The 17947-nt window shown below is 35.7% G+C and overlaps 2 protein-coding genes across 2 annotated transcripts in view; one reads left to right on the forward strand and one right to left on the reverse strand.

Annotated features, from left to right (window-relative positions):
* The window catches only part of ero1b (endoplasmic reticulum oxidoreductase 1 beta), a 38603-nt gene extending 34938 nt beyond the window's left edge, over nucleotides 1-3665 (reverse strand). The window contains exon 1 of the mRNA XM_041784776.1: nucleotides 3567-3665. The gene's annotated coding sequence lies outside the window, so the exon portion shown is untranslated. The remainder of the gene's footprint in view (nucleotides 1-3566) is intronic.
* On the forward strand, nucleotides 3623-17947 carry LOC121508169 (E3 ubiquitin-protein ligase TRIM21-like). The gene is made up of 2 exons (XM_041784775.1): nucleotides 3623-3725; nucleotides 15141-17947. The coding sequence occupies exons 1-2, from the start codon at nucleotides 3720-3722 to the stop codon at nucleotides 16746-16748; spliced, it is 1614 nt and encodes a 537-aa protein (XP_041640709.1). The 5' UTR covers nucleotides 3623-3719; the 3' UTR covers nucleotides 16749-17947.

The following is a 17947-nucleotide window of genomic DNA, read 5'->3' on the forward strand; positions in this document are numbered from 1 at the left end:
ATTTTTGCCATTTCTTTTTGCCACTTTTTCACCTTTTTCTTGCCACTTTTTTGCCCATTTAAGCTACATTTTACCATTAAATAACAATTGTTTCTTGTTTCTTGCCCTGTTTTGCCACCCGTTTTTGCCACTTTTATCCCATTTTCTCCATTTTCACCATTTTTTGCACCTTTAAGCTACCTGTTGCCATTAAGTACCACACTGTTTCCTACTTTTTTTTGCCACTTTTATTCTATTTTGCGCCTTTAATCTACTTTTGCCATTCACTACCACTTGTTTCATTTTTTTCCCCCATTTTTGCCACTCTTGTCACTCTTCTTTCATTTTTCTTTTGCCGCGTTTTTGCCACTTTTGGACCACATTTTTTTCACCTCTAACTTGTTTTTTTTTTTTTTTTTTTTGGTCCCTTCCCACCCATTTTTGCTACTTTCTGACCCTTTTCCACTTTTAATAATAATAATAATAATAATAATAATAATAATACATTTTATTTAAGGGTGCCTTTCCTGACACTCAAGGTCACCTTACAAAAAGTACAAAAAAGTGCATTAAAACTTTTTCTCTCCATATTTAGCCCTCGTCATCCATTTGTGCTGCTTTCTGACAATTTTTCCCACCTTTAACTTATTGTTATTGCTACTTCAAGCTGTTTTTGCCACTTTCCACCACTTAGATTGTGGCTCTTGTCAAGGTATTTTTCGATAATTTGGCTCTTTGGTTCAGTAACACTGAACTAAAGCGTACCTGATATAAAAAGGTAAAAATAAAAAAAAAATCCACCCCTAATCATCTAATCCTGATATTTCAGCGTTATAATTGGGTTTAGGATAGGCTATCAAATTAGGAGATAACTATGTCATGATTACAAAATAATCACATTCATTCATTTTATATGAATCTAAAAAAATGTCTGTCAAAGAAAACAATCTAAAATCCAAACCATTTTCAAATTATGAGCAAAAAAAGCCAGAAATCTGACGTTAATCTCTAAAATCTGACGTTAATCTCTAAAATCTGACGTTAATCTCTAAAATCTAAGGTCAATCTCTAAAATCTGAGATTTATCTCTAAAAATCTGACGTTAATCTCTAAAATCAGAGATCAATCTCTAAAATCTGATGTTAATCTCTAATATCCGAGATTGATCTCTAAAATCTGACGCTAATCTCTAGAATCAGACGTCAATCTCTAAAATCTGACGTTAATCTCTAAAATCCGAGATCAATCTCTAAAATCTGATGTTAATCTCTAATATCCGAGATTAATCTCTAATATCTGGCGCCAATCTCTGAGATTAATCTCTAAAATCTGACGGAAATCTCTAAAATCTGACATTAATCTCTAAAATCTGGCGTTAATCTCTAAAATCTGATTGATCTCTAAAATCCGATTTTAATCTCTGAAATCCAACATTAATCTCTAAAATCTGATGTTAATCTCTAATATCCGAGATTAATCTCTAATATCTGGCGCCAATCTCTGAGATTAATCTCTAAAATCTGACATTAATCTCTAAAATCTGGCGTTAATCTCTAAAATCTGAGATTGATCTCTAAAATCCGATTTTAATCTCTGAAATCCAACATTAATCTCTAAAATCTGACGTTAATCTCTAAAATCCGAGATCAATCTCTAAAATCTGACATTAATCTCTGAAATCAGACATTAATCTCTGAAATCTGACGTTAATCTCTGAAGTCTGAGATCAATCTCTAAAATCTGACTTTAATCTCTGAAATCAGACATTAATCTCTGAAATCTGACATTAATCTCTGAAATCTGACATTAATCTCTGAAATCTGACGTTAATCTCTGAAATCTGACATTAATCTCTGAAATCTGACATTAATCTCTGAAATCTGACATTAATCTCTGAAATCTGACATTAATCTTTGAAATCTGACATTAATCTCTAAAATCTGAGATCAATCTCTGAAATCTGACATTAATCTTTGAAATCTGACATTAATCTCTAAAATCTGACGTTAATCTCTAAAATCTGAGATCAATCTCTGAAATCTGACGTTAATCTCTGAAATCTGACATTAATCTCTAAAATCTGACGTTAATCTCTAAAATCTGAGATCAATCTCTAAAATCTGACTTTAATCTCTGAAATCTGACATCAATCTCTAAAAGCTGATGTTAATCTCTAAAATCTGATGTTAATCTCTAAAATCTGACGTTAATCTCTAAAATCTGAGATCAATCTCTAAAATCTGACGTTAATCTCTAAAATCTGATGTTAATCTCTAAAATCTGACGTTAATCTCTAAAATCTGAGATCAATCTCTGAAATCTGACGTTAATCTCTGAAATCTGACATTAATCTCTAAAATCTGACGTTAATCTCTAAAATCTGAGATCAATCTCTGAAATCTGACGTTAATCTCTAAAATCTGAGATCAATCTCTAAAATCTGACTTTAATCTCTAAAATCTGACGTTAATCTCTAAAATCTGAGATCAATCTCTGAAATCTGACGTTAATCTCTGAAATCTGACATTAATCTCTAAAATCTGACGTTAATCTCTGAAATCTGACATTAATCTCTAAAATCTGACGTTAATCTCTAAAATCTGAGATCAATCTCTAAAACCTGACTTTAATCTCTGAAATCTGACATCAATCTCTAAAATCTGATGTTAATCTCTAAAATCTGACGTTAATCTCTAAAATCTGAGATCAATCTCTAAAATCTGACATTATTCGCTGCCTGTCTTTCATGTAAAAATTCTGCCTGTAATGTCAGAATATTGACTTTAATCTTCAAACTCTGAATCTTCATTCTAATATTTTCAGATAAATCTTTGATTCTGTCTTTGATGTCGTTATTCTGCCTCTAATCTCAGAATTTTTACTTTCATCTTCAAACTTTGATTTTGTTCTAAAAATTCCAACATCAATCCTTAAACTTGGACAATAATCTAAGAACTCTGATATTTCTCCTCAGAATTTCGACTTTAATTTTAGATTCTGAAAAAAGTTTTAATAATCTTCCTTTAAACCGAACCATTCTGGTACTTGTTTGATCCCTCTGTGTCCAAAATAAAAGGCATCCAGATTTTTATTAGTAATTATTTATTATCATTATCATATCTAATATTATTCTCTCTTAATATCATTGCTGTTTCAGTCTCATTTTTAAAATATCAGACCAGCCTTTTCTGATCATTTTTACCCTAAAAAATAAATCCAACATAATTGTTGGAAGTGTTTTATTTTGAAATATGACTCCTCACCTCAGCTTAATAAATTATAACTCCTTCCTGTGACCACCAGAATGAACATGAGCACACCAGTGAGACAGGATGTGATTTAATTTAATTCAACAGCCACACAGAAACAAAATAAACTAAACCTGGGACAAGAAAAGGTCAGAAATGAAAAGTTAATTGAAGCTCACACTGACTGCTGGGGTTTGAGCTGTAGGAGGAGGATTCCTGCTGAGAAGGAGCTTTAATTCTTACCTGAGGAATCAACTTTATTCAAGCAAACACGTGTTTAATAGGTTTCAATTCAGTATATGGGATCACAAAGCCCGGAATACGCTGATCCACACTCACCAGTAGGTGGCGGTAATGCACCAGTTCTCTGTTTGTCAACCGTCAGTGCACGTCACCGAAGAAGAAGAAGAGAAGGTGTGACACTCCCGCCATGAGCAGCAGTCGGACCAGAGTCTAAAGAAATATCCACAGAGTCCGTTATCCAGGTTTTAGATGGAGGTGAGTACCGCGGAGGTTTCCTTTGTTTAGAGAACTTTAATTATCAGAGTCAAACTTTATTAACAACTGAGCAGAGCTCAGAGACAACAGACCTGCTCCACTCTCACCGAGTCTGCGCCATGTTGGTTTCAACGCACGTCACTAAAAGAGGACATGCGCAGTTTTTATAGTTAAAAAGACTCCGTTAAATCTACCCAGGTACACATTTTAGATAAAAGACTCAGTTAAATCTACCCAGGTACACATTTTAGATAAAAGACTCAGTTAAATCTACCCAGGTACACATTTTAGATAAAAGACTCAGTTAAATCTACCCAGGTACACATTTTAGATAAAAGACTCAGTTAAATCTACCCAGGTACACATTTTAGTTAAAAAGACTCAGTTAAATCTACCCAGGTACACATTTTAGATAAAAGACTCAGTTAAATCTACCCAGGTACACATTTTAGATAAAAGACTCAGTTAAATCTACCCAGGTACACATTTTAGTTAAAAAGACTCAGTTAAATCTACCCAGGTACACATTTTAGTTAAAAAGACTCAGTTAAATCTACCCAGGTACACATTTTAGATAAAAGACTCAGTTAAATCTACCCAGGTACACATTTTAGATAAAAGACTCAGTTAAATCTACCCAGGTACACATTTTAGTTAAAAAGACTCAGTTAAATCTACCCAGGTACACATTTTAGTTAAAAAGACTCAGTTAAATCTACCCAGGTACACATTTTAGATAAAAGACTCAGTTAAATCTACCCAGGTACACATTTTAGTTAAAAAGACTCAGTTAAATCTACCCAGGTACACATTTTAGATAAAAGACTCAGTTAAATCTACCCAGGTACACATTTTAGATAAAAGACTCAGTTAAATCTACCCAGGTACACATTTTAGATAAAAGACTCAGTTAAATCTACCCAGGTACACATTTTAGATAAAAGACTCAGTTAAATCTACACAGGTACACATTTTAGTTAAAAAGACTCAGTTAAATCTACACAGGTACACATTTTAGATAAAAAGACTCAGTTAAATCTACACAGGTACACATTTTAGTTAAAAAGACTCAGTTAAATCTACACAGGTACACATTTTAGTTAAAAAGACTCAGTTAAATTTACCCAGGTACACATTTTAGCTCCAGAAACACATTAACCAACATAAAAATGAAAGTCTAAAGGGTTTACCTCCATAGTTTGAAAGAGGATTAGAACACTTTCAGATTTTCCAGACAAGAAGTTCAAGAACAGTAGGAAATTTTAAGGGCCATAAAGTGACGTAGAGAAAAAACCCCAGTATTTCTCTAAAAGTGGTTTTACACTAAAATGTGAGGACTGTTATGGACTACAACTAGACTAAAATGTGAGGACTGTTATGGACTAAAACTAGACTAAAATGTGAGGACTGTTATGGACTAAAACTAGACTAAAATGTGAGGACTGTTATGGACTAAACTAGACTAAAATGTGAGGACTGTTATGGACTAAAACTAGACTAAAATGTGAGGACTGTTATGGACTAAAACTAGACTAAAATGTGAGGACTGTTATGGACTAAAACTAGACTAAAATGTGAGGACTGTTATGGACTAAAACTAGACTAAAATGTGAGGACTGTTATGGACTAAAACTAGACTAAAATGTGAGGACTGTTATGGACTAAAACTAGACTAAAATGTGAGGACTGTTATGGACTAAAACTAGACTAAAATGTGAGGACCGTTATGGACTAAAACTAGACTAAAATGTGAGGACTGTTATGGACTAAAACTAGACTAAAATGTGAGGACTGTTATGGACTAAAACTAGACTAAAATGTGAGGACTGTTATGGACTAAAACTAGACTAAAATGTGAGGACTGTTATGGACTAAAACTAGACTAAAATGTGAGGACTGTTATGGACTAAAACTAGACTAAAATATGAGGACTGTTATGGACTAAAACTAGACTAAAATGTGAGGACTGTTATGGACTTAAACTAGACTAAAATGTGAGGACTGTTATGGACTAAAACTAGACTAAAATGTGAGGACTGTTATGGACTAAAACTAGACTAAAATGTGAGGACTGTTATGGACTTAAACTAGACTAAAATGTGAGGACTGTTATGGACTAAAACTAGACTAAAATGTGAGGACTGTTATAGACTAAAACTAGACTAAAATGTGAGGACTGTTATGGACTAAAACTAGACTAAAATGTGAGGGCTGTTATGGACTAAAACTAGACTAAAATGTGAGGACTGTTATGGACTAAAATTAGACTAAAATGTGAGGACTGTTATGGACTAAAACTAGACTAAAATGTGAGGACCGTTATAGACTAAAACTAGACTAAAATGTGAGGACCGTTATGGACTAAAACTAGACTAAAATGTGAGGACAGTTAAAGACTAAAATGTGAGGACTGTTATGGACTAAAACTAGACTAAAATGTGAGGACTGTTATGGACTAAAACTAGACTAAAATGTGAGGACTGTTATGGACTAAAACTAGACTAAAATGTGAGGACTGTTATGGACTAAAACTAGACTAAAATGTGAGGACCGTTATGGACTAAAACTAGACTAAAATGTGAGGACTGTTATGGACTAAAACTAGACTAAAATGTGAGGACTGTTATGGACTAAAACTAGACTAAAATGTGAGGACTGTTATGGACTAAAACTAGACTAAAATGTGAGGACTGTTATGGACTAAAACTAGACTAAAATGTGAGGACTGTTATGGACTAAAACTAGACTAAAATGTGAGGACTGTTATGGACTAAAACTAGACTAAAATGTGAGGACTGTTATGGACTAAAACTAGACTAAAATGTGAGGACTGTTATGGACTAAAACTAGACTAAAATCTGAGGACTGTTATGGACTAAAACTAGACTAAAATGTGAGGACTGTTATGGACTAAAACTGGACTAAAATATGAGGACTGTTATGGACTAAAACTAGACTAAAATCTGAGGACTGTTATGGACTAAAACTAGACTAAAATGTGAGGACTGTTATGGACTAAAACTAGACTAAAATGTGAGGACTGTTATGGACTAAAACTGGACTAAAATGTGAGGACTGTTATGGACTAAAACTAGACTAAAATGTGAGGACTGTTATGGACTAAAACTAGACTAAAATGTGAGGACTGTTATGGACTAAAACTAGACTAAAATGTGAGGACTGTTATGGACTAAAACTAGACTAAAATGTGAGGACTGTTATGGACTAAAACTAGACTAAAATGTGAGGACTGTTATGGACTAAAACTAGACTAAAATGTGAGGACTGTTATGGACTAAAACTAGACTAAAATGTGAGGACTGTTATGGACTAAAACTAGACTAAAATATGAGGACTGTTATGGACTAAAACTAGACTAAAATGTGAGGACTGTTATGGACTAAAACTAGACTAAAATGTGAGGACCGTTATGGACTAAAACTAGACTAAAATGTGAGGACTGTTATGGACTAAAACTAGACTAAAATGTGAGGACTGTTATGGACTAAAACTAGACTAAAATGTGAGGACTGTTATGGACTAAAACTAGACTAAAATGTGAGGACTGTTATGGACTAAAACTAGACTAAAATGTGAGGACTGTTATGGACTAAAACTAGACTAAAATGTGAGGACCGTTATGGACTAAAACTAGACTAAAATGTGAGGACCGTTATGGACTAAAATGTGAGGACTGTTATGGACTAAAACTAGACTAAAATGTGAGGACCGTTATGGACTAAAACTAGACTAAAATGTGAGGACTGTTATGGACTAAAACTAGACTAAAATGTGAGGACTGTTATGGACTAAAACTAGACTAAAATGTGAGGACTGTTATGGACTAAAACTAGACTAAAATGTGAGGACTGTTATGGACTAAAACTAGACTAAAATGTGAGGACTGTTATGGACTAAAACTAGACTAAAATGTGAGGACTGTTATGGACTAAAACTAGACTAAAATATGAGGACTGTTATGGACTAAAACTAGACTAAAATGTGAGGACTGTTATGGACTAAAACTAGACTAAAATGTGAGGACTGTTATGGACTAAAACTAGACTAAAATGTGAGGACTGTTATGGACTAAAACTAGACTAAAATGTGAGGACTGTTATGGACTAAAACTAGACTAAAATGTGAGGACTGTTATGGACTAAAACTAGACTAAAATGTGAGGACTGTTATGGACTAAAACTAGACTAAAATGTGAGGACTGTTATGGTCTAAAACTAGACTAAAATGTGAGGACTGTTATGGACTAAAACTAGACTAAAATGTGAGGACTGTTATGGACTAAAACTAGACTAAAATGTGAGGACTGTTATGGACTAAAACTAGACTAAAATGTGAGGACTGTTATGGACTAAAACTAGACTAAAATGTGAGGACTGTTATGGACTAAAACTAGACTAAAATGTGAGGACTGTTATGGTCTAAAACTAGACTAAAATGTGAGGACTGTTATGGACTAAAACTAGACTAAAATGTGAGGACTGTTATGGACTAAAACTAGACTAAAATGTGAGGACTGTTATGGACTAAAACTAGACTAAAATGTGAGGACTGTTATGGACTAAAACTAGACTAAAATGTGAGGACTGTTATGGACTAAAACTAGACTAAAATGTGAGGACTGTTATGGACTAAAACTAGACTAAAATGTGAGGACTGTTATGGACTAAAACTAGACTAAAATGTGAGGACTGTTATGGACTAAAACTAGACTAAAATGTGAGGACTGTTATGGACTAAAACTAGACTAAAATGTGAGGACTGTTATGGACTAAAACTAGACTAAAATGTGAGGACTGTTATGGACTAAAACTAGACTAAAATGTGAGGACTGTTATGGACTAAAACTAGACTAAAATGTGAGGACTGTTATGGACTAAAACTAGACTAAAATGTGAGGACTGTTATGGACTAAAACTAGACTAAAATGTGAGGACTGTTATGGACTAAAACTAGACTAAAATGTGAGGACTGTTATGGACTAAAACTAGACTAAAATGTGAGGACTGTTATGGACTAAAACAAGACTAAAATGTGAGGACTGTTATGGACTAAAACTAGACTAAAATGTGAGGACTGTTATGGACTAAAACTAGACTAAAATGTGAGGACTGTTATGGACTAAAACTAGACTAAAATGTGAGGACTGTTATGGACTAAAACTAGACTAAAATGTGAGGACTGTTATGGTCTAAAACTAGACTAAAATGTGAGGACTGTTATGGACTAAAACTGGACTAAAATGTGAGGACTGTTATGGACTAAAACTAGACTAAAATATGAGGACTGTTATGGTCTAAAACTGGACTAAAATATGAGGACTGTTATGGTCTAAAACTAGATTAAAATGTGAGGACTGTTATGGACTAAAACTGGACTAAAATGTGAGGACTGTTATGGACTAAAACTAGACTAAAATGTGAGGACTGTTATGGACTAAAACTAGACTAAAATGTGAGGACTGTTATGGACTAAAACTAGACTTAAATGTGAGGACTGTTATGGACTAAAACTAGACTAAAATGTGAGGACTGTTATGGACTAAAACTAGACTAAAATGTGAGGACTGTTATGGACTAAAACTAGACTTAAATGTGAGGACTGTTATGGACTAAAACTAGACTTAAATGTGAGGACTGTTATGGACTAAAACTAGACTAAAATATGTGGACTGTTATGGACTAAAACTAGACTAAAATGTGAGGACTGTTATGGACTAAAACTAGACTAAAATATGAGGACTGTTATGGACTAAAACTAGACTAAAATATGAGGACTGTTATGGACTAAAACTAGACTAAAATGTGAGGACTGTTATGGACTAAAACTAGACTAAAATATGAGGACTGTTATGGACTAAAACTAGACTAAAATGTGAGGACTGTTATGGACTACAACTAGACTAAAATGTGAGGACTGTTATGGACTAAAACTAGACTAAAATGTGAGCACTGTTATGGACTAAAACTAGACAAAAATGTGAGGACTGTTATGGACTTAAACTAGACTAAAATGTGAGGACTGTTATGGACTAAAACTAGACTAAAATGTGAGGACTGTTATGGACTTAAACTAGACTAAAATGTGAGGACTGTTATGGTCTAAAACTAGACTTAAATGTGAGGACTGTTATGGACTAAAACTAGACTAAAATATGAGGACTGTTATGGACTAAAACTAGACTAAAATGTGAGGACTGTTATGGACTACAACTAGACTAAAATGTGAGGACTGTTTTGGACTAAAACTAGACTAAAATGTGAGGACTGTTATGGACTTAAACTAGACTAAAATGTGAGGACTGTTATGGTCTAAAACTAGACTAAAATGTGAGGACTGTTATGGACTAAAACTAGACTAAAATGTGAGGACTGTTATGGACTAAAACTAGACTAAAATATGAGGACTGTTATGGACTAAAACTAGACTAAAATGTGAGGACTGTTATGGACTAAAACTAGACTTAAATGTGAGGACTGTTATGGACTAAAACTAGACTAAATTGTGAGGACTGTTATGGACTTAAACTAGACTAAAATGTGAGGACTGTTATGGACTAAAACTAGACTTAAATGTGAGGACTGTTATGGACTAAAACTAGACTAAAATGTGAGGACTGTTATGGACTAAAACTAGACTAAAATGTGAGGACTGTTATGGACTAAAACTAGACTTAAATGTGAGGACTGTTATGGACTAAAACTAGACTAAATTGTGAGGACTGTTATGGACTAAAACTAGACTAAAATATGGGGACTGTTATGGACTAAAACCAGACTAAAATGTGAGGACTGTTATGGACTAAAACTAGACTAAAATGTGAGGACTGTTATGGACTAAAACTAGACTAAAATGTGAGGACTGTTATGGACTAAAACTAGACTAAAATGTGAGGACTGTTATGGTCTAAAACCAGACTAAAATGTGGGGACTGTTATGGACTAAAACTAGACTTAAATGTGAGGACTGTTATGGACTAAAACTAGACTAAAATGTGAGGACTGTTATGGACTAAAACTAGTCTAAAATGTGAGGACTGTTATGGTCTAAAACTAGACTAAAATGTGAGGACTGTTATGGACTAAAACTAGACTAAAATGTGAGGACTGTTATGGACTAAACTAGACTAAAATGTGAGGACTGTTATGGACTAAAACTAGACTAAAATATGAGGACTGTTATGGACTAAAACTAGACTAAAATATGAGGACTGTTATGGACTAAAACTAGACTAAAATGTGAGGACTGTTATGGACTAAAACTAGACTAAAATGTGAGGACTGTTATGGACTAAAACTAGACTAAATTGTGAGGACTGTTATGGACTTAAACTAGACTAAAATGTGAGGACTGTTATGGACTAAAACTAGACTTAAATGTGAGGACTGTTATGGACTAAAACTAGACTAAAATATGAGGACTGTTATGGACTAAAACTAGACTAAAATGTGAGGACTGTTATGGACTAAAACTAGACTAAAATGTGAGGACTGTTATGGACTAAAACTAGTCTAAAATGTGAGGACTGTTATGGTCTAAAACTAGACTAAAATGTGAGGACTGTTATGGACTAAAACTAGACTAAAATGTGAGGACTGTTATGGACTAAACTAGACTAAAATGTGAGGACTGTTATGGACTAAAACTAGACTAAAATATGAGGACTGTTATGGACTAAAACTAGACTAAAATATGAGGACTGTTATGGACTAAAACTAGACTAAAATGTGAGGACTGTTATGGACTAAAACTAGACTAAAAGTTTTAGTCTATGGTCTACTGTTATGGTCTAAAACTAGACTAAAATGTGAGGACTGTTATGGACTAAAACTAGACTAAAATGTGAGGACTGTTATGGACTAAAACTAGACTAAAATGTGAGGACTGTTATGGTCTAAAACTAGACTAAAATGTGAGGACTGTTATGGTCTAAAACTAGACTAAAATGTGAGGACTGTTATGGACTTAAACTAGACTAAAATGTGAGGACTGTTATGGTCTAAAACTAGACTAAAATGTGAGGACTGTTATGGACTAAAACTAGACTTAAATGTGAGGACTGTTATGGACTAAAACTAGACTAAAATATGAGGACTGTTATGGACTAAAACTAGACTAAAATGTGAGGACTGTTATGGACTTAAACTAGACTAAAATGTGAGGACTGTTATGGACTAAAACTAGACTAAAATATGTGGACTGTTATGGACTAAAACTAGACTTAAATGTGAGGACTGTTATGGACTAAAACTAGACTTAAATGTGAGGACTGTTATGGACTAAAACTAGACTAAAATATGAGGACTGTTATGGACTAAAACTAGACTTAAATGTGAGGACTGTTATGGACTAAAACTAGACTAAAATATGAGGACTGTTATGGACTAAAACTAGACTAAAATGTGAGGACTGTTATGGACTTAAACTAGACTAAAATGTGAGGACTGTTATGGACTAAAACTAGACTAAAATATGAGGACTGTTATGGACTAAAACTAGACTAAAATGTGAGGACTGTTATGGACTACAACTAGACTAAAATGTGAGGACTGTTATGGACTAAAACTAGACTAAAATGTGAGGACTGTTATGGACTAAAACTAGACAAAAATGTGAGGACTGTTATGGACTTAAACTAGACTAAAATGTGAGGACTGTTATGGACTAAAACTAGACTAAAATGTGAGGACTGTTATGGACTTAAACTAGACTAAAATGTGAGGACTGTTATGGTCTAAAACTAGACTTAAATGTGAGGACTGTTATGGACTAAAACTAGACTAAAATATGAGGACTGTTATGGACTAAAACTAGACTAAAATGTGAGGACTGTTATGGACTACAACTAGACTAAAATGTGAGGACTGTTATGGACTAAAACTAGACTAAAATGTGAGGACTGTTATGGACTTAAACTAGACTAAAATGTGAGGACTGTTATGGTCTAAAACTAGACTAAAATGTGAGGACTGTTATGGACTAAAACTAGACTTAAATGTGAGGACTGTTATGGACTAAAACTAGACTAAAATATGAGGACTGTTATGGACTAAAACTAGACTAAAATGTGAGGACTGTTATGGACTAAAACTAGACTTAAATGTGAGGACTGTTATGGACTAAAACTAGACTAAATTGTGAGGACTGTTATGGACTAAAACTAGACTAAAATATGGGGACTGTTATGGACTAAAACCAGACTAAAATGTGAGGACTGTTATGGACTAAAACTAGACTAAAATGTGAGGACTGTTATGGACTAAAACTAGACTAAAATGTGAGGACTGTTATGGACTAAAACTAGACTAAAATGTGAGGACTGTTATGGTCTAAAACCAGACTAAAATGTGGGGACTGTTATGGACTAAAACTAGACTAAAATGTGAGGACTGTTATGGACTAAAACTAGACTAAAATGTGAGGACTGTTATGGACTAAAACTAGACTAAAATGTGAGGACTGTTATGGTCTAAAACTAGACTAAAATGTGAGGACTGTTATGGACTAAAACTAGACTAAAATGTGAGGACTGTTATGGACTAAAACTAGACTAAAATGTGAGGACTGTTATGGACTACAACTAGACTGAAATGTGAGGACTGTTATGGTCTAAAACTAGACTAAAATGTGAGGACTGTTATGGACTAAAACTGGACTAAAATGTGAGGACTGTTATGGACTAAAACTAGACTAAAATGTGAGGACTGTTATGGTCTAAAACTAGACTAAAATGTGAGGACTGTTATGGACTAAAACTAGACTAAAATGTGAGGACTGTTATGGACTAAAACTAGACTGAAATGTGAGGACTGTTATGGACTAAAACTAGACTAAAATGTGAGGACTGTTATGGACTAAAACTAGACTAAAATGTGAGGACTGTTATGGTCTAAAACTAGACTAAAATGTGAGGACTGTTATGGACTAAAACTAGACTGAAATGTGAGGACTGTTATGGACTAAAACTAGACTAAAATGTGAGGACTGTTATGGACTAAAACTAGACTAAAATGTGAGGACTGTTATGGACTAAAACTAGACTGAAATGTGAGGACTGTTATGGTCTAAAACTAGACTAAAATATGAGGACTGTTATGGACTAAAACTAGACTAAAATGTGAGGACTGTTATGGACTAAAACTAGACTAAAATGTGAGGACTGTTATGGACTAAAACTAGACTAAAATGTGAGGACTGTTATGGACTAAAACTAGACTAAAATGTGAGGACTGTTATGGTCTAAAACTAGACTAAAATGTGGGGACTGTTATGGACTAAAACTTGACTAAAATGTGAGGACTGTTATGGACTAAAACTAGACTAAAATGTGAGGACTGTTATGGACTAAAACTAGACTAAAATGTGAGGACTGTTATGGTCTAAAACTAGACTAAAATGTGAGGACTGTTATGGACTAAAACTGGACTAAAATGTGAGGACTGTTATGGACTAAAACTAGACTAAAATGTGAGGACTGTTATGGACTAAAACTAGACTAAAATGTGAGGACTGTTATGGACTAAAACTGGACTAAAATGTGAGGACTGTTATGGACTAAAACTAGACTGAAATGTGAGGACTGTTATGGACTAAAACTAGACTAAAATGTGAGGACTGTTATGGACTAAAACTGGACTAAAATGTGAGGACTGTTATGGACTAAAACTAGACTAAAATGTGAGGACTGTTATGGTCTAAAACTAGACTAAAATGTGAGGACTGTTATGGTCTAAAACTAGACTAAAATGTGAGGACTGTTATGGACTAAAACTAGACTAAAATGTGAGGACTGTTATGGACTAAAACTAGACTAAAATGTGAGGACTGTTATGGACTAAAACTAGACTAAAATGTGAGGACTGTTATGGTCTAAAACTAGACTAAAATGTGAGGACTGTTATGGACTAAAACTAGACTTAAATGTGAGGACTGTTATGGACTAAAACCAGACTAAAATGTGAGGACTGTTATGGTCTAAAACTAGACTAAAATGTGAGGACTGTTATGGACTAAAACCAGACTAAAATGTGAGGACTGTTATGGACTAAAACTTAAAAATGATAGAAATTACTGAACTGTCACCAAAACTGAAATGCGTTTCACTTGAAGACTTAAAAACTAAAATAGAGATAGCTGCCAACCTCACAGTGATTTAACATTACAAACATTTGGTAATTATTGAAAACTGAAGAGATTTGCTGTTAAGACGGTGGTGTTGGGTTCTGAAGCCGTCCCAGTAGAGAACCACTGTTTTAACATGATTTTAACTTTAAATGTGGGTAGCAGGAGGACTTAAACTATTGTAAACCAGCCCGTTTTAGTACAGGACCTTTCCCTAACCCTTTAACCCTATAATGAATTAAAGACTTTCTGTAACGCTCTGTCTGCTGCTCTCAGATGTCTGCTGCCCGGAGTCTTCTGTCGGAAGATACCTTCCTGTGCCCCGTCTGTCTGGATACCTTCACTGATCCTGTCAGCACACCTTGTGGTCACAACTTTTGCAAAACCTGCATCAGTGAAAACTGGAACACTAAAGACCAGTACCTGTGTCCACTATGTAAAGAGGACTTTAGCAGAAAACCCAACCTAAAAGTCAACATGTTGCTCTCTGGGATGGTTGCAGCTCGACTGGAGTCCAGCAGCAGCTCAGAGCACCAAGAGTCTGAACCAGGAGAAGTTCTCTGTGATGCCTGTACTAGCCCCAAACTGACGGCCCTGAAGTCCTGCATGGACTGCCTGGTCTCCTACTGTGAGGCTCACCTGGAGCCTCACCTGACAGCTCCACGGCTGAAAAGACACCAGCTGATGGACCCCGTGGAGAACCTGGAGGACAGGATGTGTACGAAGCATGAGAAACCTCTGGAGCTGTTCTGTCAGACCGATCAGACCTGCGTCTGCATGCTCTGCTCCGTTCTGGACCACAAGAACCACGAGTTTGTTCCTCTGAAGGACGAATATCGAGAGAAGAAGGCAGAGCTGGAGGAGAAAGACGCTAAAATCCAGCAGATGATCGATCAAAGACGTCTGAAGATTCAGGAGATTGAGCACTCGGTCCACCTCAGTAAGGACGCTGCAGACAGGGAGATCGCAGAAGGTGTTCGAGTCTTCACCGCTCTGAAGGAGTCTGCTGAGAGAGGCCAGGCCGAGCTCATCAACACCATCCAGAAGAAACAGGAGACTACAGAGAAGCAGGCCGAAGCATTCATCCAGGAGCTGGAGCAGGAAATCTCAGAGCTGATGAAGAGAAGTGCTAAGGTGGAGCAGCTCTCTCGCTCCAAAGACCACCTCCATCTGATCAGGACCGCCGTATCTCTGAGCAGTACTGTGTCCTCCAGAGACTGGACCAAGGTCACTGTCCCCCCACCTCTTTATGACCGCACTGTGGTGAAAGCTGTGGCTCAGCTGGAGGAGACTCTCAGAGAGGAGATGAAGAAGTTGGATCAGATTGCATTAAGGAGACTCCAGCAGTACGCCGTGGATGTAACTCTGGACCCTGATTCTGCACATGCTCAGCTCCTCCTGTCGGATGATGGGAAACAAGTGCGCTATGGTGACCTTAGGAGGGATGTTCCCAGTAACCCCAAAAGGTTTTCCTCTTCTCCGAGTGTTTTAGGAAACCAGAGTTTCTCCTCAGGTCAGTTTTATTACGAGGTCCAGGTAACAGGAAAGACCGGCTGGGATTTAGGAGTGGCCCGAGATTTCAGTAAAAGGAAAGGAACGATCACTCTGAGTCCTCAGAGAGGTTTCTGGACTCTGGGCTTGAGAAATGGACATCATTATGAAGCTTCTGCTGACCCGATAAATCACCTCCCTCTGGAGTCTCGTCCTGAGAAGATCGGTGTGTTCGTGGACTACGATAAGGGTCTGGTCTCCTTTTATGACGTGAACGCTGCAGCCCTGATCCACAGCTATAGAGACTGCTCCTTCACGAGGAAGCTCTACCCGTACTTCAGTCCCTGTGGTGGCGGTTCTGATGAGAACTCTGCACCCATGATCATCTCTTAAGTCAGACTGAAATATTGTCCTGGTCGGTGTATTTTTGGATTTTAATTTGAAATGAGAAAAACAAAACCAAGAACAAAAACGTAAAATAAACCTGCAGATAACATTCTCTCCATCTTTCAAGGCAGAGCTTGTTAAAATTGGAATCTGATAAAAAACAAAAACAGTTTTAGTTTCTTTTACTGTTTTTACTTGTTTCTATTTTCCAAAAAGAGTTTAAATCAATGAGAAAAGTTCATTTTTCACCTTTATATGTTTTTATGTTCTGATCAGATCAGAAGGAGCAAAAAATGGAATAGGGATGCAGGATATTATCCGTCTGGTATCGGCAGGTATCAAAATTTCTGCCAGTATTTACATGATATTTTACCTGTGCATTTCAGTGTAGATCGACTGTAAATTTTATCCATATATCCTAATAAATCAGTGGAGTTTTAGTCTGAACCAACAGACCTGTGTCAGGTAAGGTCTTTTCTTTATTCATCCTCATTCTTTAAAGTATTTTTAAGGACTAAAGTTTGTTTCCTTGGTCATCCTTAAACCTTAGTGTCCTAAAGCACTGACATTTTTAAATATCCGTATCGGCTAAAATGAATCTGAATATCGGCATATTGAATATTGGCAGAAATCCAATATCATGCATCCCTAGAATGGAACACTGGTGATGTAACATTCCTTTCCTGTTGACCTGCTGCAGATGTTGTGAGAAAAAGAATGTTACATTACCAGTGCTCTGTTCTTTGACCTTCCTGTGTTGATCAGGACAGAAGACAGGAAGATGAAGGATGAACCGTTACTGTTTTTGGTTAAAATAAAGGAATTCTTTTCAGTTTCCTGATTCCCACTAATGTATAAACTTCCAGGCCAGGGGCGGGGTTTTCCATGTTTTGTGTTTTCCTATATTTGAACAGTACCTGGGAGACGGATCGATTCTTGATTCTGATTTTCTCATTTCAACCAGAAATCCACTGACCTGAAAAATCCACTGACCTTTCCCATTTCTGTTGTTTTTAAGGCTCATTAAGGCTTACCCTCAAATTCCACATACTCTGCATTCTCTGGTCAACCTGAAGTCTGCATCACATGTCCTGGTCTGTCAGGATTCAGAGATCAGAGTCAGGATTCAGAGATCAGAGTCAGGATTCAGAGACCAGAGTCAGGATTCAGAGATCAGAGTCAGGATTCAGAGACCAGAGTCAGGA

Source organism: Cheilinus undulatus, linkage group 4 (genome assembly GCF_018320785.1).
Source record: "Cheilinus undulatus linkage group 4, ASM1832078v1, whole genome shotgun sequence".
Classification (NCBI taxonomy): Eukaryota; Metazoa; Chordata; class Actinopteri; order Labriformes; family Labridae; genus Cheilinus; species Cheilinus undulatus.